Source organism: Neomonachus schauinslandi, chromosome 2 (genome assembly GCF_002201575.2).
Source record: "Neomonachus schauinslandi chromosome 2, ASM220157v2, whole genome shotgun sequence".
NCBI lineage: Eukaryota > Metazoa > Chordata > Mammalia > Carnivora > Phocidae > Neomonachus > Neomonachus schauinslandi.
In genome coordinates, this window is record NC_058404.1 from 201,449,496 (window position 1) to 201,473,541 (window position 24,046).

Sequence of the window (24,046 nt, forward strand, 5' to 3'; positions counted from 1 at the left end):
TGATCATTTAAGTTTTAAGTGACTCCTCGCTGGACCGAGTGTGGAAGTGAGCAGGCCCATGTGGGGCCTGTTGGGGGCGCTATGCCCTGACTTGGGCTCCATGGGCCCAGGGGTCTTCACACCCAACCACAATCCCCTAAGGAGCTGTCAAATCAATTCAGGGGCCATGAGCCGCATTTGTCAGCCACCAAGTAAGATGGATAGAAAAATGTAAAAGGAAAATACCAAGTACTTCCCGGGATCCATGCTGTGCTCAGGCCCAGCTTCAGTCACACATGTGTGTGCACGTGAGCACACGCATCACGTGTGCGAGGTCCCCACGTGACCCGCATCTCCCCCTGCAGAGTGTAGTCCCAGGACTCTGAGAGCTGCTGCAGGAAGGACCCAGCCCCTCCTGGACCCTCAGTGCGCCACTTCTCACACCCCTCACCCCCCCACCCTGCCCCGCTCCCACCTGCGGCCTCGCCTGCAGCCCACCTACCTGGCTATGGCCCCAGCTACGCCTTCTCAGGGAAGCCTTCCTTGCCAGGCCCCTGAGGCAGGCCCACCACAGCCTTGATGTCTGCCCTTGCCAGTCAGCTCCCAGGTCCCTTGGTGGCAGGGCACAGGAGCGACCTCCCAGAGGCCCGGCGAGAGGGCTGTGTTCAGCACCCGTCCCCACGCTGGGATGCCACAATGTTCTATCCCAGCCCCGCTCTCTCCATGTTCACGCATATGAGCCACGAGCACACGCACACCCCACACCACTGCTTTCCAGCAGCTCCAACAAGAGACACCTGGACATAGGGCCTCCCATGACACAGGTTCATTGGAGGTTCAAACTGTGATGTTCACAATAAAGAATTTCTGTGATCCGGGAGATAGGGATGACATGGGGTGAATGGCATGGGGTGAGGGCACTCTGGGCGTTTTCAGTGCCACACGACGTGGGCGGGGGTGGACCCATCACAGTGTTTGTAGGGGGGAGGGGACGGGGCAACCGAGTATCAGATGTGGGCAGAGCCCCAGAGCTCAGAATGGAACCTGGGCTTCGCTCTCTAAAGTGCGTGTGCGTGTAGGCACCTGCTTCCCAGAGACCTCTTCATTCTTCAATAAAATCAGAAGAGAGCCAAGAAGGCCAAACCCACAATGACAGCATTTCCCCAAGAATTTAAGACTGAATGTTCGTGTCACACCCTCAGTGAAGCCTGAGATGATGCACTTTGCAAACACCCCGATGAGCGGCACACAGGCCCCACACTAACACTAGGTGTTCGGTGTGAGCATCTGACCTCACCCAGAAATCCTCTGACCTTGACATAAAGACTGCAAACCCCATTTCCTCACTGGCTGGCCCAATTCAAGAAAGACACAGGGTGGGAAGCGGCCGAAGGCCTGGGATGATGCCCACGACCTCGCAACCCAAGACAGCAGGGACCGCCAGTGAAGTGAAGGTAAGCACGGCCTTCCTGGGATGCTCTGTGCAGGAGGCGGCACCATGTCTAGCTCTCAGACACTGTCACGGAGGAGCTCCTGCAGGAATGGGACATGCAGGGACACGCAGGAGGCCAGAATCCAAGCCCCACTCTCGTGTGAAGTTGAAGCCCAACCCCAGGGACTCGCTTTCTCATAAAGGCTGAGATGTGTCGGTGGTTTTAAAACCTCCACCCAGCAGAGTTGAGCCTCAAGGTGGAGCCCCCCGTCCTCCCCAGGCTGGCTCCATCAGCTCCCAGCAGCCCCTGGGCTCCAGCAGTTGCCCTGTGGGTCAGGCAGGGCCGGGGGAGTTCCAGCTGAGATTGCTTCCACTCATCAATGCCTCTGCAGGCGCGAGGGATGCATGCAACAAAGCCACACACCAGACCGGGCAGCCCTGGCCCCAGGTGCTTCTGCTCGGCGCTGAAGATGAATCCAAAAACGTCAGCTCCCTGCTGCCTGGGCAAGTCAGGTGCCACGGAAGAGCATGGCACAGAGAAGGGCACACAAAGGTGTCCCCGCAGGGTGTCGCTAGAGAAGGGCTGATGCAGGGCAGTGAGCAGCGCCCAGGGTGCAGGCAAGAGAGCAAGGTGGGGCAAGGAAGGAAGAATGCAAGGACAGATTTGGAGGGCTGAGTTCACGGGCCTGCCGACACGGAGGGCTCGAGGGATGGCCTGAGTGAGGGGCAGGGGAGACCGAGGGAGAAGCCCAAGTCCGACTTGGCCACGGTTCCCCACCCGCCTCCTGCACGTCCAGAGGGAGCTGGGAGCGGACATGGACCCGCTGCTGGGTCTGGAGCGTGGGGTCCCCGCTGCAGAGGCAGGCTGGAGAGGGCAGCCTCTAAGTGATAGCTTGGAGGCACCTGGAGGAGAGAAGCCAGGGAGGGATCCTGAGGGAATGGGGCCCCCAGGAAAGCTGGTCAAATGCTGGGACACCCAGACATCCTGCTGTTTTAGGAAATCTGGCCTTTCTTTCATGGGAGGATGACAAGCACTGACAGACAAGTCGTTCAGGGACGGATGGTGAGAAGGGGCAGTGCACTGGACACTCCTCGCAGGATCAGGGAGAAAGAAGCCTGCATGCCGGCCACACCCCAGGACTGGGGGTGCAGAAGACAGGACCGTCTTCAGCAAATACCAGGGAGGAAGAGCTGCTGCTGCAAGGCGGCCCACCTCTTACTGAAGGAAAGGGGAGGACGTGTAGACAGAAACTGGAGTCCACTGCAAATAGACTGGGGGGTCTTCTTATATAGACAGTCAGGAGCAGAGCCTCAAACAGCGAGAGAAGAATGTGTGCAACCAGTGCATTAAGTGGGATGAACACGGATCACAGACCCGAGGCCCCTCCCCCAAGGGTTTTAGGGTCGAAAGCGATCTGGGGCAAAGTACGCACCGACTGACTGACCGCCAGTCACGCAGGGCCAGCCCACTGGACACAGGCCCGCGGCCCTCCACCCCAGCTCTGCTTGGCACCGTGGGAGCCCCGTGAGTGGGACAGGCCGATAGGAGAGACGGGCAGTGAAGAGAAGTCCGTTCATCTGAGCTAAAAAAAGATAAACTCAGCCAAATGCAAAAGAATTCTGTGCAGCCCACCCCGCTCATCCCAGAGGTTCAGAGCCAGCCGGGCGGGAGGCGGCCCACGGAAGGGCAGCCTGCCGCGCTCGCTCCCACCCCACAGCCAGCCTGGTAGCCGGGCAGCCCACACGGCCTCCCCTGGGGACCTAAGCCCGCTCTCAGCTCTCCCCCCTGCCACCTGCCCCGACCCCCGTGGGCCTGTGACCGGAGCCGGCCCAGCCCATCCGTGGCACCACAGCGGGCCCTGCTCGCGTGGCCAGCCCTGCCTTCTTCCCCACCGAGCCTGGGCCTCCCCAGGTGCAAGCCCAGCGGCCCTCCTCCCCGCCACCTCCCTGTCTTCCTCCAGCCTCTGCGGGGCTCTCTGTGGGGCTCTCTGCGGGACCCGCTCGCCCTTTGCACGCCCCGATGAGGCGCCCCGAGCACGGCTACCTCCACCGCTCATCCCACGGCACCCAGAACACTCCACCATGTCCTTCTAGTGCAGCCCTTCTTATTTTCAAAATGCTACCCAGAGCCCCAGTGCACGAAGAGGCGAAAGCCCCTTGGTTTCTGGGAAGTTCTTTCCCTCACGCACTAGCAGCCCCAAGGCAGTCGCCGGGGCAGACAGACCTCAAAAGGCATAGGTGACATGAGATGTGCTCCCAAGCCCCTGCCCGGCAAACCTCTGCCAAGTGTGCGGCCCAGTGGGGTCTGTAGTTTAGGACCAGGAAGGAGGGACAGAGCCCAGGAGTGAGGAGCTCCGTGGGCAGCCCTGCTGGTGGGAGGCAGGGTGGGGGCCGCAGCCCCCCAAGTGCCGCAGGGGCAGCGGGGCGAGGGGTCCACACGGGACGCCTGCCGCAGCTTTCTTCTTGTGACGCTCCTATTCCTTTCAGGCTGTGGGGTTTGTGTCCCCCACGCAGCCTCGGCAGCCTCTGCGGCTGACACCTGTCCTGACGTGCTTGGAGGACGACGGACGGCTTTGCTCGGACAAAGGGGCACATGTGCACGTTCCAAGTCTACGTCCGTTCAACTTCACTCCTTACAAGATGGACAAACTGCGATCTGTTCGTTTGGCCGAGAGCCTCTCGCTTTTCCTGGGTCGGCAGCCACCGGCTCTCCTTTGTGCTCCTCAAACGACTGTGGGAAAGCGCTCCCACGGAGGCAGAAGGGCTCTCCGCCTGCAAGAAACACAGCCTTTCCCGCCGCACGGCGTCCACTGAGCACGCACACACACTGCGGATGGCGGCCTGGCCCCCCGGGGCACCCCCACTTCCGCACCAGCAAGCGGAGGCTCCGCAGGAGAAGCAGAGCCGGTGAGGCACGGAGCCAGCCTTCCCACACGGGCCCCCCAATCTCACTCCCCTTGCCCATGGGCCTGCGGGGTTAGCCCCCCACAAGGACCCGCCTTCTGCCCGCTTTCCCACGGGCCCCCCTGGGGCCCGGCGGAGCTGCACGCAGTACCTACCACTCATCCCACGACCTTCCGGCACCGCCTCGACCCCAGAGGGGAGGGGGCTGCTCGTGTACGCTGCTTAACACAACCATACCACCCGGTCTGCACACACCCATGCCAGCAACTTACTTGCCAGTTTGAGCATTTGCAAGAAGTTTGGAAGGGATCCAAACCATTTATACAGGCAAGCACAAAGCAGATTTTTAGTGACCTTTTTTTTTTACTCAGAATAAAAACCAACATTTTCTAAAACTTGCCTTTATATACCATTGAACTGAAAATGCAGCCTACGCACATGTACAAATAACTAACTGGCTAATAGGCCCACAAAGGACACAATATATTCAAAATTCACTTTTCCATCCAGGACGAGGAGGGGGGTCTATGGGAACATGAAGCGGCCAGAGGCAGCCCTGCAGCGGGCACGCCCGTAAACATCAAAGGTGCCTCTCCACCCTCTCGAGTGAGCGTTAGTAGTCCCTGGGCTTTGCAAACTACATCCCGAGTATTTTTAAAATACATTAAAATCGGCACTCACTGCATCAGGATGATCCGTGACCTCTCCAACTGACCTATTCCTATTTCCCATGTAAAGGGAAGGAGACAGCTCCTTCCCCTTCACCTCACATCCAAACCCGTCACTTCTAACTGACTCCCCTGCAGCTCCCCAGAGGTCCCTGGGCATTTGGAAAATATCAGGATGAAACAACTCTCAGAAAAGAATGAATTTAAAATCAGTACCCCGTAATTAGTGACAATCTCATGTAAGTAATTTCTTTTTACCTTTATGTCAACACAGCCCAGCCACAAGAGGAAAAGAAACATTCTTTTTTAAATCTCAAACGTTTTTTTTTTTAAAGTTTCATAGTAAGTTCAACTTTATATATAAAAGCTCGGATAATAATTCCTATGCCAGGAGTTCCCTGTGTACCTGTATGAGGCAGAATCACCTCACTACGTTTTACAATATTAGATACAAAATGGTGATTTAAAGGCTATGATAGATTTTAATAATCCAGTTGAAATTTAACACTTCAACACAATGAGCTCACTTGCCTTAAAATCTGCTTAAAATCTCATTCCTCCAGTAAGGACGAGAAAAGCATGGGATGCTCTCTGTAGGGCCGACTTCAAGGCAAGCAGCTGGGAGCCGGGGAGGCTGGGCTGGCCTCGCTGCAGCCGACCGGCCCGGCCCAGCCTCGCTCCGGGGGCCTGGGTTCCCAGAGCCCCGGGCGTGTGCTTGAGCTCCGTGATGCAGACAAGCACTGTTTTCAAAGTTCACACCTAAAATCTACCATTCACTGAACAGTTTAAAAACAAAACAGTCACGGAGATGCCAAGTTGTCTTACAGAAGATCTGTTAAATGACAAGAAACAGCTAGAATAACTTACCTGCTGATCATTTAACATGTGCGTTTCCTCTGACAGCCCTTTTCCCAAATTCATCTTAGGGCAAGAACACTTCCGACCCACACCAGGCGTGCGGATCTACACTATACCATTCGACGCAGCAGCATGCCCGTGCATGTCAGGGAAGTTTAAAGACATTTCAGATGAAGTTCCATTCCGCTCCCTCCGTAACCCATGGCAACAGGACACTGCAGGAAGCTGTGGTCTGCCAGGGATTCAGACTCTATCTCAATTGTCTCGTGTGGAAAAAAAAAAAAAGCCGTTTACATAAGTCACGCTGTGAGATCATTTTTCAAGTATTTCCTCTACCAAATCAGAAGAATAAAACTTCAGCTGATAGGGGTAATTCTCAGTCAGTACAACAGCTGCAGAGAATTTGTTTTTTTAGCAGCGTGGCGCAGTTCACAGCCTTAATTACAGTTGCTGACGATTCTATTATAAGCCTCCATATGCACGAGTTTATGTGATGCCAACCTGCAGATTCGGCCGTATTCCTAAAACCCGTCTCACGCATCTATCTCTGTCCCATGATCCGCCTCATCTGCCTTCTGACGCCTGACACAGGCTGAGAGGGAGGGAACCACGGCAGATCCTGCTGGACAGAGGAAGAAGAAACAGGAAACTGAGTCTAGAACTTAGGTATCACTGCAAACAGACCTGTTGACTTTCTGGAGACCCAAGGGCAAACCGCTCACCCCAAAGGACTTCTTTGCACCACGTTATGCATGTCTGGGTCCCCTCTGCACGGGCTCCAGGGCTCAGCACGCCCACCCCGCCATGGAGGGTTAGGCAGCCACAGACCTTGGGAAGCATCCTATCCAGGGCTGCAAACTCAATGCCAACAGGGTCAAGAGGCTGGGAGGATGGCCCTCAGGTTTGGGGTCGGGCCCTCAGCTGACCGCACTGACCATGCTGAGCCTGTCCTGACTTTTGCTTTTCCGTGGGGGAAACATGAGTATTCCCAACGTGAGCATTCAGTGAAGGAAGTCTGGGACACCGAGCACAGGATGGTGTTTAATGCAGAAATGTACGGTGCCTGCCTGAAAGGTGAAAATCTTACAGACGAACCACGGGCATCAGCTCAAGCTGCCTCAGACTGCTTTTCTCAAAAGATCCACACACAACGAAAGTATGAATTGACGTCAAGGCAAAAGCGAGGAAGGGGCAGAAGCCACCATGACCATCCACACCGCCACCACTGAGCACAGGAAGCGCCTGGCCTGAGGGGGGCGGGCGAGGGAGGGGCTGGGAGGGGGAGAGCACAGCCCAGGGCTGGGGGACGGGCTGGGGGACGCAGGGAAGGCTGCACAGAAGGCTAGGACCCGGTGAGAGAGGCGGGGATGGGAGCAGCAGCCTACGGCATGGGCCCCCAGGAGGTGGGCAGGGATGCGCCAGGCAGCCCCACCTCTCCCCCTGGCCCCTGCACCCTGCGCCTAGTGGGGGTGATGTAACAAGCCTCAGCCCAGAGAGCTCCTTCCAACCCTCCTGGGCGCCCAGGGCTCCCGTGGTTGACCCGCCAGGCCTGGAGGGGCCTAGAGCCCCTGCCCTCGCTGGGGCCTCATCCTTAAGTTCCATGGCCCAACCCCTCCGCCTGCTCTCCAGGATCGTCTTTCCCAAACAGGACAGTCGGCAGTATGAAGGAAGTGGGGGCCTCCACTAACAGATAGATCCCCCGGGCACACCAACACATCACCTCTTCTGGGAATAAATCAAGTCTGGCAGACAAAGCTCACAAGCCCACCTCCTTCCCCCGGCGGCCGAAAGAGAGGAAGTGGCGGGCAGGGCGCTGTGTGGTATCAACCGCAGACTGGCAAGGCTGAGACAGGCTCTGGCCAGGCCCAGTGGGCAAACAGACAGGACACACGCCACCCTCCTTCCCCAACCCACTCACCGCCACCCCTCCCACCCAACTTCACCCTCCAACAGGCACACACCCCATGCATGCACACACACGCACCTTCTGAGGACACACTCTGGCAGGTTTTCGTGGGTGGTCAGTCGAGCCCGTGACTCTGTGACCCTGGTTATTTGCCCTACCGATTTCCAAGGGGTCTGTACTAATTTGTAGGTTTGGCCCTAGTCCCAAAGGCCTGCCAGACCCCGGAGGACCACCAGGGACCAAGAATGGAACCAGACTACAGAATAGGAAGGCCATGCCCACAGGGCGCCCCGTGGGACCTCTGGCCAGGACCTCGAGAAAACCCAGCACCTGGGCGCTGAGCCGTCCACACCACCACTCAGGGGCCAAGCTTCTTTTTCTTTTAATCACTTCAGACAGAAATGCCCACACCCCAGCAGAGGAAGCGCAATTTCATCTTGTCTGTGTGGTCCGTCACGTGTGGCCTGAACAGTGGCCTGCCCCTACCTGGCTCCACGCGCCACAGTCTCTCTGCATCCTTGTGTCCTTTGCGGGCTTTCTGTGTCTCCCCTCTGGCTGTCCGCCTGCCCTTCTCTGCTGTCTGCAGGGCGAGGAAAGGGAAGGGACGGGGGCAAGAATCTGGCGACAGACCCCCTATGCTGGATGGCACCTTGGCCCCAGAGCCTGGCTCACCTGCAGGGGAAGGAGAGATTCCCAGGCTGTCCAAGTGTCCCAGAGTCCCAGCAGCTGCTGAGGGCAAGTGTCCAGGACACCAGACACACTCACCATCGCATCCTCCCTATTCTGATGGGTATGTTGGCTCAGGGCCGGTTGGAGACTGAGTTCAGACCTGGGCCCACAAAGATGAGCCCCTAATAAAACCAGGTGCAGGTTTGGGTACAAGAAAAGTCTGGTGGGGGTGGCGGTGCAGGGTGGCAGTGAGCTGCGCAGAGGGGCAGCAGGCAGAGTGCCAGCTCAGCAGGGGGGTGGGGGGTCCTTGGCCCCCAACCCCAGGCCTGCCTGACCACATGAGCCGCCTAGCAGAAGAGCCAGGGGCCTTCGATGGGGAGCTCTGGCCCAGGAACCCGGACAACAGGAAGTAGGTCCCAAGCACCCACTGGTGCATCACCAGGCTGGGGAGACCCCAGGGGCCCCTTGTTCCCTCTGCCCCACACCTGCCCAGGGGTCTGATCTGAGCTGGGAATCCAGTGTAAGCACTTGGGAATGGCAGCAGAGGACATTCCAGCGGGAACACAGGCAAGCCAGGCAGGGAGAGAACCCTCTGTGGCCACCTAGAAAATCCTGCTGAGAGCCCCTCCTGTATTCTGGCAGGAGCCCTCCTGGCGGCAGCCTCCCACATCCCCAGGCGCCTCTCATGGGTTCTTGCCCCCAGCCCCACGCCAGTCTTGGGAGGGGGAGGAGCACCTTCCCCTGAATGCCCTGGACCCATCAGGACTTCCCAGGTCTTCTGGAACACACACACTCTACTAAAGGTTCCAGCATGGCAGAGGGAGATGAACACGGGGAGCAGCCCAACCTCAGGCGCAGGCACCCCCCCCAGCGCCCCACCCCCACCCCCCCACGCCCCAGTCTGGGCAGGTTGGAAGGAAATGTATGACCTCGGCGCCCTCTGCTGTCCAGGCCCCGAACTGCCAGTCCTTGCTAACCACACCTGGGCCGTCTCCCCAGCCAACTTCCTCCCAGCACGGTGCTCTAGACCTCTAGACCTCCACACACAGGGAGGACCTCCTGCTCTGCCCCTGCGTCTGCCAGAGACCCTTCCACACACAGCCCCACTGACCCGGGCGATGAACACACCCGAGTTCTCCACATTCAACACAGAAGCGTCACTCTCTCCCTCAGCTCCCTGTTGTGAGTTTCCCCAAAGCCTCCTTTACGCTTAGAGTAAGACCCCAGGTCTCAGCCTGGCCCTCCCTGCCTTCTGTTGCCGAGACCTTCACGTGCTGGCCCCTCGCATCGATGGCTCAACGTGAACACTCCCTCCTCAGAGGGGCCCATCTCTGGTCACAAACCTATTCCGGGCCCCCCTGCCATCTCCCTGCCACGAATGTGCCATGCCTCCTTCCAGGATGTCCACAGTACCAGAGGCCTCCCACTGGTGTCCCCAGGTCCAGGGGCCTTTCTTCACCCTCGTGACCCTCGACCCCCCCCCCCCCGGGCCCTGGCCAAGCGCCAGGCACCCCTCAGCTCAATCCAAGAGCCTTCCTGCCACGCCTGCACCAAATCAGAGGCACGGAAGGTCCCAGGGCACCCTTCTCCCTTCCCCTGTGCCCTGGGGGCTCACGGGCCATTTCCAACCCCCACCCGTGACAGCCGTCCCTGCTGGGCTGCGCAAGCACCTTCCCAACACTGTCTGCTGACCCCACACACTCACACCTGTCACCCAAGCAGTCTCTCACATTCTGCACCACGGAGGACTTCCTGGAGCGCAGCACGCTGGTCCAAACAGCTAAGGAGAGAAGCCCCCACCGACCTGCACTCGCCGCTCCCCGCTGCACCCGTTCTGCGCTCTGTGGTGGGACCCCGAGATCAGCCCAGCTGCACGCACAAAGAGCACACGCTTCCGACTCCGTGGCCAACAGCCCACGATGGCGACACTCGACGGAGGACCTCTAGAGACTCGGGCCTCCCGTGCTGGTCTCGGGGACATGGCTCCCTTTTAAGGCTGTGCACATTCAGCTCAGCCCCCCTGCCCCCGGGGCCCCTCTCCTGGGCCCTCTGCACCTTGGCAGCCTCTCACAAACATCAAGACCGTCAGTTCATGCCCTGATCTGTGCCTGACTAAACACCTAGGGGGCAGAGACGCCCCGCAGTCCACGCTAGGCCTACAGGGCGGGCCATGTTCTTCCCGACTGGCCTCTCAAGTCACTGCCTCCTGGGTGACCGTCTGCCATGGTCATGACCAAAATGGGCACCTTTATTAAAACACACAAGAGGGACGCCTGGGTGGCTCAGTTAAGCGTCTGCCTTCGGCTCAGGTCCTGATCCCAGGGTCCTGGGATCGAGTCCCGCATCAGGCTCCCTGCTCGGCAGGAAGCCTGCTTCTCCCTCTCCCTCTGCTTGTGCTCTCTCTGTCAAATAAATAAAATCTTAAAAAATAAATAAATAAAACACACAAGAACTCACTTCTGACATTTCTCTAGGAACTGTCTCATTCTCTGACCCCACCCCACAAGGCCCTTCCCTGTTCCAGCCATCTGTCAGCAGCTCATCTGCTGAGGGCAGGCCCCGGCTCCTCTGTCCCATCTTCCTCCTCTCTCGGGCTCACCTGCAAGACCCCAGCCAGTGACTACTGCCCACCCCAGCAGTCAGCAGGGCTGCGAGCCTCAGGCTGAGCATGTTTTCTGGAAGCTGGAACACAAATTCGGAAAGGAGCACATAGTGGGAATGTGTGGTTCAGAGATTCATCACGAAGTGCAGCCCATGGAGCTCCTCCCAGGCCATAACGAAAAGCCACATTCCAGCCTCTCTCCACGGTTCTACGCTGAACATACAACCACACGCCGTGGCTCAGTGTGGCCTATTTTCTGACGTACGGAAATGGAATCTTTGGTGTCTGCCTTCTTTCTGGGACGTTGACCTGTGCTCCCGAGGAGGCCATGGAGCGTCCCGCTGCATGAAGAAATCACAGCTTACCTGTCCTTCCCAGGGCGGGCGGACAGGCAGGCGGCCCCCCCCCGGCACTGGGTGCTGTCGGACCCTCGCGCACGTCCCTCCGCGCACGTGACGTCTACTTCGGATGGAGTGGAGCTCCAGATGGCAGGGTGTGTGTGCCCCCACACACCCAGCCACACCGACACGCGACACCGCGGTCCTCACTCCAGCCGCCCGGCTTGCCGACCTCACCACAGCAGTCACGGCACGTCTCTGACGACCAGCGTGGCTGGATGAGCCCTCGGGGCATCATCTTCCATAAAATGCCCACCTGAGTCTCTTGGCCACTCTTCTCTGGCAGGCGTCCTTGGATGGATGGGCCTTGGGGGCCACCACCCCCCCACACCCCCGTGTTCTAGCACGTGCGTTCGCATGAATGAAGGGTCCTGACGTTCACCAAGTCGGGGCATCAGCCTTTGCCTTTATGGTTCATGCTCTTTGTGTGGGGTTTAAAGTCTTCTCCGCCCCCACACCCAAGGCTGTGTGGCTGCGTGACCCTCTGGTGACGCTCCTGTGCTCTCTGCATGTCACATCTGCAGCACAGCTGGATTTAGCTGTGTTTGTATGGCATGGGGAGGACTGACTGACTTTCTTTTTCCCACGTGGATGTCTCCTATTCCAGCACCACTGAAAAGATCACACTCAGCCCTGCTCTGCACACAGCCCACATATGCAGGCACTGGGTCTATTTCTGCGCATGCTCTTCTAGTCCACTGTCTGTCTGTCCATCCATGTACCAACACTTACAGAGTCTTGATTTACTCCCACTCTGTCATAAGTTTCGGTAGCGAACAGCAGAAGTCCTCCTACCTATTCTTCTTCAAGAATATCCTGGCTAAAGCTATGGAAAGAGCCAAGATGTCCATCGACAGATGAATGGATAAAGAAGAGGTGGTATATATATACAATGGAATATTATGCAGCCATCAAAAGGAATGAGATCTTGCCTTCTGCAACGACGTGGATGGAACTGGAGGGTATTATGCTGAGCGAAATAAGTCAATCAGAGAAAGACATGTATCATATGCTCTCACTGATATGAGGAATTCTTTTTTTTTTTATTCTTATGTTAATCCCCATACATTACATCATTAGTTTTAGATGAAGTGTTCCATGATTCATTGTTTGTGCATAACACCCAGTGCTCCATGCAGAACGTGCCCTCCTCAATACCCACCACCAGGCTAACCCGTCCCCCCACCCCCCTCCCCTCTAGAACCCTGTTTGTTTTTCAGAGTCCATCGTCTCTCATGGTTGATATGAGGAATTCTTAATCGCAGGAAACAAACTGAGGGTTGTTGGAGTGGTGGGGGGTGGGAGGGATGGGGTGGCTGGGTGATAGACATCGGGGAGGGTATGTGCTCTGGTAAGCGCTGTGAATTGTGCAAGACTGTTGAATCACAGATCTGTACCTCTGAAACAAATAATGCATTTTATGTTTAAAAAAAAAAAGAAGAAGAAGAAGATAGCAGGAGGGGAAGAATGAAGGGGGGGAATCGGAGGGGGAGACCAACCATGAGAGACGATAGACTCTGAAAAACAAACTGAGGGTTCTAGAGGGGAGGGGGTGGGGGGATGGGTTAGCCCGGTGATGGGTATTAAGGAGGGCACGTACTGAATGGAGCACTGGATGTTATACGCAAACAATGAATCATGGGACACTACATCAAAAACTAATGATGTAATGTATGGTGATTAACGTAACATAATAAAAAAAATAAATAAATAAAAAGAATATCCTGGCTACCCTTTGCATTTCTATGCCAACTTCAGAATCATTTTCTTAAGTTCAACAAAACACCTGTTGGGATTTTGATTAAAATTGCATTGAATCTATATGGTATTTTCTAACTGTACCCACAGCTGAATGGCGTATATTGACGGAATATCCAACAACCTTGCCAAGCATTCATTAATTTTAATAATGACTCTATAAATTCTTTTAGATTTTTGACGTCCTAATCACATCATATAAGAATAAGAACACTTTCATCTTTTTTTTGCGGTTTTAAAATTTCTGTTTTTACTTTCTTAGTATGCTGAGACTGGCGATAAACACTTGAACAACACAGTAACAGTGTACATCTTTCCTCTTGCTCCTGACCTCACAGGGAAAGCTTAAGTATGCTGCGTGCTCTCGGGGTTTTTATATCCTTGTCAGATTAAGGAAGTTCCCTTTAATTTCCATTTTGTTTTGTTTTGCTTTGTTTTGTTTTTTACCATGAATGGATACTGGCTTTCCCCAAATGTTTTTCCTGCTTCTGTTGAGATGACAGACGATTTTTCTACTTTCCTCTGTTAATGTGGTCAATTATACTGACTTTCAGGTATGAAAAAAATCACATCCCTGGAATGAATGTGACCCGCTGGGCTGTGCGTCTGTCAAGGGCGTGACGTCCTTCCACCTGTGCTCCCCGCTGGGCAGCCCTACCCCGCCCCTCTCCGCTCAGGTCCTCATCAGCTTTCGGGGCCAAGGTTTTGGAGGCCTCATACAAAGAGTTGGGAAGTAAGCCCAACTTCAGGGATTCTTTTGCTGGTTCAGTCTGTTAATTTTCTGTTTCATTAATTTCTGCTTCTGCCTCCCTCACTGCCCGGCCTCTACTGCCTCCAGGTCAGTCTCACCGCTCTCTCTCTAGGCTCCAGACAACCTTCCACGTTCAGTCTTCTCTCATGCCTGTATCGAAGCACTGTGAGCACCCCCTTGGCACGGGGGCAGCTGGGTGCCACGGGTCAGATGCGTGCGTTTCAGCATCATCCCACTCTGCTCCGACCTCCACAGGGATTCTCCTTTCAACTACAGAGTGCTTGGCGGATCGCGTACCCACAGGTGTGCGGGCCCGCCTCCTCGCCGCTGGATTCCAGTCCCCCTGGCTGTGGCAGGGGACAGACTCTGTCAGGAGTCCTCTGCAGCTACTGAGACTTGCTTTATGGTCCAGCATGTGGTCAACGTTCATACACGTCCCATAAGGGAGTGGAGAGAACACGCTCATCGGGGACAGTGCCGCGTGTGGTCCAGGAGGCCAAGTTGGGAGTCGTCCCCAAGTGCCCCGTCACATTCTTCTGATTAGCGTTGCACGGTGAGTCTTTTCTCATTCTTCTGATAGCTTTCTGTGTCCTCAAGTTTTACACGTGTCTCTAGTAAGAGTATAATCAGATTTTTCATGCAGGCTGACCATCTTTTCTTTTTAATTGGAATATTGAATTCATTTAAAATCAATGTACTGGGGGGCCTGGGTGGCTCAGTCGTTGGGCGTCTGCCTTCGGCTCAGGTCAGGATGCCAGGGTCCTGGGATTGAGCCCCACATCGGGCTCCCTGCTCCGCGGGAAGCCTGCTTCTCCCTCTGCCACTCCCCCACTTGTGTTCCCTCTCTCGCTGTCTCTCTGTCAAATAAATAAAAATCTTAAAATAAATAAATAAATAAATAAAATCGATGTACTTACTGACATATCTGGACTTCACCCAGCACTCTAGTGAACGCCGCCTCTTGTCAGCAGCTTCCTGCTCTCGCCCTCCTGTCCTCTCGCCTCCCAACTATCTCACCTTCTTCTGAGTTGACTGTTTTTTATAACTCCATTTTCTCCTCTTGCAACCTAAAATTACTCAGTATTTTATTGTCTCAGGTTACCCTAAGGATTACAGCATGCATCCTCCTGTTATAAGAATCAAGGATTAACTTGATTAAACTGAGGCAAGCGCCCGACCCTTGCGTCCCCTCTCCCAGCGCTCAGACTACTGCTGTGCTGTCAGGTAAATTGATATATTTTTAAACCAAACAAAACATGGTTATTCTTGTTTTATACAGTCACCATTCATCTGGATTGACCCACACATTTACCATTTTCTATGGTCCTCCTGGGTCCTCCTCATCGTCCCCAGGCTTAAATAGCTCTCCATCGGACTCTACCTCCAGGGGACACAACCAAGATGCTGGTGTGCCAATGGGCCCCGGGAAGTGGACTCGAGACTGGACTGGTGACGAGGAGCCGGGCTGGTGGTGGTCGAGGGGATGCAGAGGCCCCTGGCAGGGTGCAACGTGCAGAGAATGTTCCTAAAAGGCCCAGGATGATTAAGCACCAGTTGAAGGCTGACGTGAAAGCCAGTGCCTCTGGGGAGGGGACCATACAAGGCAGTGAAGACCAAGAGTCTGGGACAGTCTCAGAGACTGCCTAGGACACCTGCTAAAGAATAACAAAGGGAAGGACAGACAATGTGTTAAACGAGCTGCCCGTAGAAAGAGGCTTACCAGTGGCGAGGGTTCACGAAAGTTATGTGCAGCTTCTACATTTTGAAATCCTCAGACAGAAAAAAAAATAGCAAAGATTCAATCTTGTGTCTCTATCGTACCACTTTAACAAAAGTGAGAGGTCCCAGATGTGGCAGAAAGACCACAGCTTTGCAGCCTGGCACGGCCTGGAAAATGCTGTTGAACCTGCACCTCAGTTTCCCTATCTGTACAACAGAGATCATGACAAGCTCCTTGCGGAGCTGATCTGAAGGTCAGAGAGACAAGATAGGAGCTGCCAGCCTGCCCTCAATCAAGAGCACAGACCACGGTGCACGGCAGGTGGCGTGGGGTGGGAAGCCCCGGCACTTCCTCGTGGGCGAGGAGAAGTGAGCAACAACCACAGCGGCCTGAGCGGGCCCACGTCAGAGACATGGAGGTCTGACCACAGGCTGCCACCGCGAGCCCGGCTGGTGCTACCTCGTCACCTCGTGGTGGCTCAGACCCCTTCCACGCCCCTTCCAGAAACACGCAGACATAACACCTGGCAAGCCGCCTAACCTGAGAATGTGGGCTTAGTCGAGACCCCCCTTCCGGTGGGAGCAGCACCACTCTGAGGGCCCCCAGCCGGCAGACCGGGCCTTGCCTGAGCACGGCCACGAGCGTGGCATGCACACCTCTGCTTCTTCCACGAGAGCATGGGTGCTGACCACTGCTGACCAAACACGGCATGCTGGCCTGAACTGCCCCCCAGTTACCACAAGACCACGGGCGAGGGGTCCCACCACCAGCCCAGCTCCAGCTTCCGGACCTACACCCCCCCCTCCTGCCCCGGGCCCGCCCTCCAACTCTGACAACCCCCCCACATCCAGCCTCAAAGATGAGGTGGTTTCAAAGGCCCCTTCCGGCTCTAACAGTCAATGATTCCAATTTCACATGAAAACACAAATTAACCTACTATTCTAAGCAAGAAACAACTAAAGTTGTTTGTTTCAGTTTATCGTTATTCAGGCTGTAAGAAATGATCTTATTTAGAGTTAGTTTTTAAAATAGAACCAAACAGATATTTGCACAACCGTGTTCACAGCAGGATTCTCCATGGCAGCCAAACGGTGGGAGCAACCTAAGCGTCCACTGTTGGATGGACAGATGGACACAGTGTGGACTACCCATAAGGTGGACAAAATGGAGAAAACAGAAGGACGTTCTGCCACCTGCTACACCATGGAAGAACCTGGAGAACACTGTGCCCAGGGAGATAAGCCAGACACAAAAGCACAAATCCTGTATGACTGTCCTAACAGAAGGGGCCTAGGGTCGGCAAAACCACAGAGACAGAAAGTGTGGTGTTGGGCACCAGGGACTAGGGGAGGGGGACAAGGAGTCCGTGTCTCACGGGGACAGTTTCCGTGTTGCAAGAGGAAGAGTGCTGGGGACGGAGGGTGGGGACGGCCGTGCAACACTGTGAATGTGCGTGATGCCACTGAGCTGGACACTTAACAGCAGGGGATTTCATGCTACAACAGTTCACTGCAATTAAATACACGTATAACTAATGACACCCTAAACAAAGGTGGAAATGAGCCACAAAGATTTTTTCAAAACATTTATTTGACAAAGGACCCATATCCAGAATAATATATAAAGAAGTACTACAAAATCTTTTTTAAAAATAGAAAAAGGATATGAATAGGCTGCTAATTCAGAACGGCGACAACCTGACTGGCCAGAGAGCCCGCAATGGGCCACTCGGCCTCACTCATCATCAGTGAAATGCAAAGTAACAAAGATGCTCTTCCACTGAAATGGAGAAATTCCAGTCTGACGGCGCTCGGTGCCGGAAAGGAGGGGTGACCAGAGCTGCGTGGGAGCGGCCCCTGCGAGCGGCGTCTGGCCACCTGTCACCCAGCAGTCCGTGGCTGGCCCCCTCGCCCCCACAGGTGCTCAAGGGGCCCGTGCAAGAGCGTGTGCCCAGGCCCCGCACGGAGAGAGGGCTTCCCGCTTCCCACCGGGTGTCCGCCGACAGCAGAACGAGCGGACCGCCAGCACAATCACAGCGGGATGCCACGTAACAAGTCACACACCGGACTAAGGCCCCGAGGGTCGGTCTGGAAGGCGCCAGGCAGCGTGTGAAAGGGGGCAGCGTGAGACTCTGTGTAAAGTACTAGAACACACAATGATCCACAGGAGGATCAGGGGTTGCCAAGGGCTCAGGGGGAGAAGGGAGGGTGACCAGGCAGAGCACAGGGTTGTCGGGGCAGTGAAACCCTGCATGCGACATTACACATCTGTCCACAGCCTGTGAACGCACGGCACAGAGAGTGGCCGCTCACGCACACCGTGAGCCTAACAAGACCGCGTCCACACTGGCTCGTCAGTGTCCCGGGGCCACACCGGTGCGAGCCGAGAGCGCAGGGGGCTCCGTGCCTTCTGCTGCACCTCTGCGGACCTACAACGGCTCTCAAAGTCAAGTCTGTTCGCTTTTGTAAGGACTGTAGATAAAAGCAAAGACTCTCTCCGTGAATCCATACCCGATCTTTGAAGAAGGGGCCAGGAGAGGCGCTCCCTCAGAATTCCTGTGAGGGCCGAGCCCAGCTCACATGCATAAAGCATTTATAGCCACGCTGGCCACACGGAAGCCAGCGCGAAAGCCGGCGTGCACTCTGCAGGGGCGCGCGGGGGCGGGAAAGGCCTGGATGGGCAGTCGAAGCCGCCCCACCTGCAGATCACGGGTACCAAGGGAGAGGGAGGGAGGGCAGTAGGATCGGGATGGGATTCAGAAAGATTCAGGTATATCTGCACGATTGATGTTCATTTCAACGTAAGAAACCTGATGAAGGAAAGAGAAAAACTGAAATCAAATACCTCAAGGTCATCAAGGGAGCGAGTGATACTAAATCTCTTGGATCTTCCAAACGATCTCCGGGCAGAGGTGCGTTGAGAAGTCTGAGTGAGTCCGATTCCCCGCCCAAATTTTGAGCCCTAAACACAAAGAAAAAACACATCACGTTACCTTCTTGGGAAGAGGTGCTGAGTTCTGCCAGGTGCACTACCCTGAGGAGGAGAAGGCGCTGGGGAACAGAGGCGAGCGAGACTGGAGCGTCGCCCGGGGTCAGTGTCACGCTCTGCATGTGTCACCACGATAAAAATCCAAAGTTGAAAACAAAAGTCACCCCAGGACCTCCACATATTTGCCCTGCCACTGAAGCTCTGACCCCGAGGACAACCCCAGCTCACACCCCATAACCACCCCATAACCACACGCTGGGGCCCCACCAGCCGGCCTCCAAAGGCTGCTACCAAGAGCAAATGAAAAAACATGTGTGAATATTTGGGAAAAGATAAAGTGTGGGGGGAGAGAAATAACTATTAATGTAAAGATTATGCTTTTGCATAATTTTATAGGCATTTTCGGGAATTAAAGAATCCTTAGACATTCAGCTGGTGTCTGAAGACCAAACCAATTCAGGTGCATGAAATAACTGGCCATTAAAACATCTTGTTCTTTTCTCCGGGAAATGACCAGAATTAATTCCCTGTCATTATGCTGGACACTTCCCCAAATGTGATTTGGGCCCAACAAATAAGGCATCACATTTTAAATATAAAAAGCATCACAGCTGAAAATCTCTGATTTCCTGGGTACTTGAAATCCTGAGTGACCGATTTCAGGCATAAAGGATGTTCACGTGTTTTCTAAAGACTGTGAGGCTCTCCAATCCCATCAGCTCTCCCCCTGCTGAGACCCCAGGGCATCCTACAGAAAGGGCCACCCTTGCGGCCCTGCCTAGGAGAGCTCTGTGGGCTGGGTCTCAGCGCCCCGCAACCCTCACACACACCCTCGATCCCACCGTCCCTCTCTGTCCCCCCGGGCTGCACCTGCGCCCAGGCCACTAGGCTGCCTGGGGGCAGAACACACCCCCAGGACTGCTGTCCCCTGACATTCCTGATACAGACTCGAGGTGCCCTCAGCAATGTGACCGCCTTCCCTTCACTCGCTCCCCCTTGTCTGGGACCTCAGGCCACAGGGGCCTCCAAGGGAGGGGTGAGCAGCTTCTTCCTCCTTCCCCTCCCCGGCCTCCCCCTGGCTTCCTCGCACCCCTGGCTGCTCCCCTCCCTCCCTGGTACTCACACCCAGAGCCCGACCTCTCACCTCCGCTCCCCCCCAGCCACTCGGCCTGAACCGGAGCAACAACGAACACATTACTTTTAATCCCTCCATTTTTATGAATAAGTAATGTAGGAGCCAAGAGCAACTGCCTTTACTTCCTCGGCTCCGCGCTGCCACGGGGCTCTCAGCAAGCGCTCCCCGAGCACAGCCAGTGCGCCAGACCCCGGGGTAGGAACCCCCGATCGATCGGGCCTCCGGAGGGGCCACCTGAAGATGGCCACAGGGTGGCTGTGGGCTCCTTGAACACTTGATACTCTGGAGGAAACCAGAGGCCCCTGGAGGCTACACGGCGGACCGCAAGCCCAGCGCCGCACAGAAGACTCCACGCCGGGACGGCTAGAACAGGCCAGGCTGACCGGAGCAGAGGTGAGGCTGGACGCTGCGGTGGACAGATGGGGCAAGGCCATTGCAGACGCCACTGGCAGGGCCACCTCAGCAAAGTCAGCTGACATGGTGTGCAAGCCGAGTAAAGGGCAGCCTGTGTGCGGCTGTGAGCACAAAGGACTGAACCGAGCAAAAAGGAGTGGCACAAACAGCGAAGGGGGTGGGGAGGGAGGGGGAAGGAGGACGGAGGGAGGCAGGGGAGAGGGAGGAAGGAACTGTCTCGGGAACAGGACAGTCAATAGGCTTGAAGAAAAAGGCCGAGCCAGCCCAGGGTCCCTGTCCCAGACGCACCATGGCCACCACCAGCAGCACAGGGTCCTCAGGACTGGCAATAAAACATCCCACTATGCTCATCAAACCCTAACATCCCAACAAGATGCAAAGGGGATCCGTGCTAGCGGGTTACCTGTGCAGTGTGGTCCCCGCGCACCTGCCTGGTGGCCCCTGCTCAGCGCCCTTCAGAGGCTGCCACACCAGTCCCTGCCGTCCAGACCCTTCTGGGCGCCGGCCTCTCCTCGCATGAGTCCTCCACCCCAGGCCACCTGTTTTAAGAGGCCACCTCTAACTGCGCTGCCTGAGGGGCTGTCCTGGGGCCCCCCTCCGAGGCTGCGCTCTTTTCCTCCCCACCTGTTAGCACAAACTCCCCCAGAAGCAGGGCCCTCTGTCTTCGGAACACCTACGGCCCAGCACAGTGCTGGGAGAAAGAGAGCAAATCGTCCAGGGACTGAGGGCCCAGCAGCAGGGAGCCAGCCACTCTCGGCCACGGGAAGCCAGGCAGCCATCCAAGTGCCTTTGCTGCAGCCGAAATCACACTATGGGAAATGCTTTTAGTCTGTTCCTAAACCAAAGAAGGCTGCAAACACACACAAGATGAACCTTTGTACAGATCATGTATTTGCGATTCTGTATTTTTATTTTGGGAGGGGGGGTAACGAGCACATGATACCCACATATCACTGGGAAGCCCCGGAGGCCGAGGACACCTGGGCTGGGCCGGCCACGTGGCATTGGAACATGATGGAACCCCCAGCCACCAACGGGAGTGAATGCAGGTGGCGGACACCTGATCCCGCAGGCAGACGCCGTGGGCTTGGACACGTGAAGGAGACAGACGGAGCACACTGTCACGGTCACATGGCCGTGGCCCAGCGTCGGGAGCAGACTCCACCTCGCCCCAGCTCTGGGCATGGAGAACATGGCCTGACCACCGGCAGCCATGCCGGAGATGGACCCGGGGCTGGGGCGTACAGCCGGGCTTCCAGAAGAACCAGAGGGCCCTCCCGTGTGCCCGCGTAGGACGTGGGAGAAACAACCCACCTGGCTCCTGTCACCTCAAACCATGAGCGGGAGGGCCCTCAGGGAGGCTGAGAGGTGTCGGTTCTCTCCAGGGTGGAAATGGGGGGAAGGCAGAACCCCACTGCCCGGGGTGCCAAACTGCCTTGGCTACTCGGCACCAATGCTGAACCGTCCCACAGAGCCACTGCGTCAGGTGGCTCGTTTCAGCACAACCAGTGACCCAGACCAGCCAGCCCAACCTCCTCCATCTCCACAGGAGAACATGGAAGCCAGCGAGGCCCCTGCTCATAGTCACCCAGCAGGGGCCTGGGGCAAGCCCCCGTCTGTCATTTTTTAGTTACAATTAGAACCAGAAACTCATAATGCCAAGAATCTAAACACTAGACCATCAGCCCCGGTGGGGCCAGGGGGTACCTGTCCTGCTCACATTATGCCCCCACCCCTCCCTCCCACAGGGCCCAGTACATAGCAGGTGCTCAGTAAGCGCTTACTGAACAAATAGACCCTAACAAAGAAGACTGTTTAGTTCAAGATAGAGACCAAATCATCTGAAGGTTTTTCTAAAATGCGGGAACATAGAGAATTTAAAGAGTGAAACTTCCAGCTGACACACTGCTCCTGGTGCGTGAGGCAGAGTCTAGTCAGAAAAGAAGACCACACCAGTGGTTTTCACGGGAAGAACTCCCTGGGAAGAACAGTTAACCAGGCATCAGAGACCTGGAAAGGCAGAGACCCTAGGAGGTCAGGAGATAGCCAAGGCGGGAAGCGGCTGCACCCCTGGGGCTTAGACGAAGATCTGAAGAGGAGGGAGGGGTTTAAACTCAGCAGCCAGAGGAGGACCCAGACCTGGAGGGGGTGTGGCCACACTGGTGTCTGAGGGACCAGGAGACTGCCCCCGGGGGAGGGAGGAGACCAAAACTGAGCTCAGGGGTTGCAGGTGAAAGAAGTGCCTGCTCACTGGGGTGAGGAACCGTGGCAACGTGGGGGGAGCAGGCAGGGAGAGGCAGGACGCTCCTCCTCCCCCCCCCCACCCGCCACTCCCCAGCACCCCTGGGGGCAGAGCCTGATGGGGACCCAGCTGGCCAGGGGAAGGGGACACAGACACCAGCGTCCCGGAGCTGACTGCAGAAGGGAGGCTCTAAAAATAAATCTATAAACCTAATTAAAGATATTTATAAAAGGAGTTATAAATTTTTATAAAGAAAATAAAGCCTAAATAAATGGAGAGAAATACCATTTTCATGGATAGGAAGACTTAATATTCTAAAGATGTCAGTTCTCCCAAATTGGTCTACAGATGAAAATACAATGGCAACAAAAATGTCAGTAGCCTTTTTGGACACTTTACAAACTCACCGTACAATCTGTATAAAAGAGCAAAGCTTAGCATAGCCAAGATAAGTTAAGGAGATCCACCATATCAGATATAAAGACTCATTCCGGAGCTACAACTTTAAAAGGAAAGAATTGTTGGAGGTGTGGACATTGGGGAGTAGAGCACTGAGAAACAGACCCGCACACGTGTGAACATGTGATGCAAAGGGGCACAGCTGAGCCATAGGGCAGGACAGAGGCAGTGTTTTTGGGGCTCCTCACCTCCAGTGCAACCCTGGTGTGCACAGGGTGACACGTAACGTGGCTGTCACTGCAAGGGCCCAGGGGCAAGGATTGAGCGCCGGGAACAGTGTGCTTGTTATAGTTCAGTAATCCAATCTGTCCCTGCTCCAGAGACCTGGCGTAACTCATCAATACAAACAAATACAAATGCTAAAAACTCAACACATGGCCATTACCTGCAAAGATGGACAAGCACTGCTATGGACCAGCCGTTCCACTCCGGACAGACCCCGGGAAATCCCTTCATGCATACAGCCAGAGACAGAGATGGGTGCAGGGTGCCCACAAGAGCAGCACCCGCCATTCTTTAAATGGCTCGGGGTGTGTGAGTGTGTGAAAGAGAGAGAGAGTGTGTGAGTGAGAGTGTGTGTGTGTGAGTGTGTGAGAGAGTGTGTGTGAGTGTATGTGTGAGTTGTGTGTGAGTGTATGTGTGTATGTGCTGAGTGTGAGTGTGTGAAAGTTGTGTGTATGTGTATAAGAGTGTGAGTGTGAAAGGTGTGTGCATGTATGTGAGAGAGAGTGTGTGTGAGATAGTGTGTGTGAGTATATGCGTGTTTGTGTGTGAAAGTATTGTGAGTGGGTGTGTATGTGAGAGTGTGTGAGAGTGTGTGAGTGTGTGTTGTGAGTGTGAGATAGTGTGTGAGACAGTATGTGTGAGTGTGTATGAGAGTATATGTGTGCGTGCGTGAGTGTGTGAGAGTGGGTCAATGTGTGTGAGTGTGTGTTGTGAGTGTGAGAATGAGTGTGAGAGTGTGTTAGAGTGTGAGTGTGAGTGTGAGGTGTGAGAGTGTATGTGTGTGAGATAGTGTGTGAGACAGTATGTGTGTGTGTATGAGAGTATATGTGTGAGTATATGCGTGTGTGTGTATGTGTGTGAGAGCGAGTGTGTGAGACAGTATGTGTGAGTGTGTATGAGAGTATATGTGTGCGTGCGTGAGTGTGTGAGAGTGGGTC

At 55.4% G+C, this 24,046-nt stretch overlaps 1 protein-coding gene across 2 annotated transcripts in view; it reads right to left on the minus strand.

Annotated features, from left to right (window-relative positions):
• Positions 1-24,046, minus strand: part of RGS12 (regulator of G protein signaling 12) — an 87,873-nt gene that overhangs the window by 55,068 nt on the left and 8,759 nt on the right. For both annotated transcript variants that reach the window (XM_021677708.2, XM_044913030.1), the window contains exon 2: positions 18,490-18,606. In XM_021677708.2, the coding sequence (XP_021533383.2) occupies positions 18,490-18,606 (117 nt within the window). The remainder of the gene's footprint in view (positions 1-18,489; positions 18,607-24,046) is intronic.